Consider the following 2,225-nt stretch of genomic DNA (forward strand, 5'->3'; position numbering starts at 1 on the left):
CATTGGTGGCAAGGGGCTCGACGTCTCCTGCAACAGGGGAATGATCCTATCACTTGGGATGCCTTCCAGGTGGAATTCTATAAGAAGTACTTTCCGAATTCCGCCAGAACAGCCAAGGAACTGGAGTTACTACAGCTGAAGCAAGGTGCTATGTCCGTATCTGAGTATACAGACAAATTTGAGGAGCTATTCAGGTTTTCCCGCATGTGTCAGGGAGCTCCAAGAGACTTTGAGGAATGGAAGTGTATTAAGTATGAGGGAGGACTTCGAAGTGAAATCCTGAGCTCCGTTGGACCGATGGAGATTAGGGTCTTCTCTGAACTTGTGAACAAGAGCCGTATTGCTGAAGAATGTGTGAGGAAGGTTGTTGAGGCAAAGAATGACCGTCGGGAGTCCCACCGCAGGGAGCACAATCAAAAGTACCCAACAAGGGGTCAAGAGTGTAAGAGAAGAGGATACTCACAACGTTTTCCCCAAAGGCGAAATGACCTTGCGACGAATAGGAATTCCCAAGGAAAGGGTAGGGAAAAACAAATAGTGGCTGCCTCGGATGTTTTGAGCTGTCAGAGGTGTGGAGGTCATCACCCAAATAGACCGTGTCGTTATGGTTCGGGTTTGTGTTACAATTGCGGCAAGCTAGGACATTTGGTCAGAGATTGCCCACACCGGAAGGATCGGGAGACTGCCAGGCCCGATTTTCGTACCTGAGGTAATAAGAAAAACTGATAACTTAATTCTTTACATAATGCTGAAGGCTGGTATTCACTCGTAATACATGGTCGAATGAAAAATTATGATCTGTTCTGGATAACCCTAAGCTATCTTAATAGAAGGTTTGGTGAGCATAAATGATTAGGTAGGCCTTTAACGGAAGGCAACCTCAGAATGGAATGACTGGTGGGTGATGTCAAAGCCATCATTCGGGAACTCCGTGTTGAGGTAGATTGGGACTTTGCGATGGTTGTAGAGGAGTTGGACATGTGTCCTAGAAATGTCCTAAGAAGGTCAACCGGAATACTACCAAGAGCTAACAACAAGGTCGTGTGTTCACTGCAACAACGGGGGATACCGTTAGATTCGACAGTTTGGGAATTGGTAAGCGAAAGATTGGTAACGACGTGCTAAAGGTATGATTAAGTTGGTATGTGGTTTTGGCTATCATAGATAGAGTCTAGTGAATGCCAGTCATGCTAAGTTGTGGTTGAGTACTTGAGGAAGTAAGTGATAAAGCTCGTACTAGACGAGGAGTCAGAATAAAGCAACGGAAACTTGTGGAAGCAGTAACACAGGATAGCTACGAATAAGAGTTGTAAAAGTTTAATATAGTATCTTATGTTTGAATACTAGAAGGGTTAAGAGGGTTACTGCAAGTAATGATCCCCAAATAGTTGGAAATGATTGAGGCTGCGAGCTTTGATGGTTCTAAAGCGGATGAGGAAATTATCATCAATGCACAATTAGATTTAGATGATGATTGAGTGCAAGTTGTTGTGTTCGAGAGATGAGTGCTATGATGTTTGGTCATGGTGACCTTGGATTTTGATCAAGATTTGTAATGGTCGGTTTCAGAGATATCGTTTGGAGACCCTTAAATTGCAATACTGATGCGGTACTGAGATTGGTTTGAGGGAACCCGTGACGGGTGGTAAACTCCAATTTTTGGGGAGGTGCTGTTGAAAATTTTCCCAAGAATTTGAAGGAGTATTTGGTTATGTTTTTGAAAATGATTCTTGATCTGAGTAACTTCAACAAAAGAGATGTGTCTCAAAATCTTTTATAGACTATTAAAGGAAAGTGGATTCTTAAGAGTTTGTCAGCTTGTTAGTCCAAACTCATTGAATTCTAAAAACGAATAAAGCTTTGATTAATTATAGTGATGTGGGATGATGGCAATATTATTGATGACAAGATTCGAGGTTTAATAGGGTGTGGGTTGATGAGACGATAAGAGTAAGGAACGAAGCTGTTGGTCGGTGTTGAACGAATGACCGAGACCCTCGGAGATAGAGAAATCAGAGCGCGGCAACGGAAGCGCGCAGAGTAAAAGGACATTGGAACTGTTATGCGTTGGATATAAAGGCAGACTACGCTCGCGTACTCGCAGTGATGGATGGAATTTTCGAGGGCGAAAATTTCTGTTAGGGGGGTAGAATGTAATACCCGGTCTAACCAAAATCAATTAAATAATGATTTAAGTAGGAGCGAATATGGTTGGAAGATTTGGC

General features: G+C 42.9%; 1 protein-coding gene across 1 annotated transcript in view; it reads left to right on the plus strand.

Moving 5' to 3' along the window:
• Nucleotides 1–708, plus strand: part of LOC107469658 (uncharacterized) — a 1,280-nt gene extending 572 nt beyond the window's left edge. The window contains exon 3 of the mRNA XM_052255596.1: nt 108–708. Coding sequence (XP_052111556.1) covers nt 108–708 — 601 coding nt within the window. The remainder of the gene's footprint in view (nt 1–107) is intronic.
• The last annotated feature ends 1,517 nt before the right edge of the window (nt 709–2,225 follow it).

The sequence above is a fragment of the Arachis duranensis genome, chromosome 10 (assembly GCF_000817695.3).
Source record: "Arachis duranensis cultivar V14167 chromosome 10, aradu.V14167.gnm2.J7QH, whole genome shotgun sequence".
In the NCBI taxonomy this organism is placed as follows: domain Eukaryota; kingdom Viridiplantae; phylum Streptophyta; class Magnoliopsida; order Fabales; family Fabaceae; genus Arachis; species Arachis duranensis.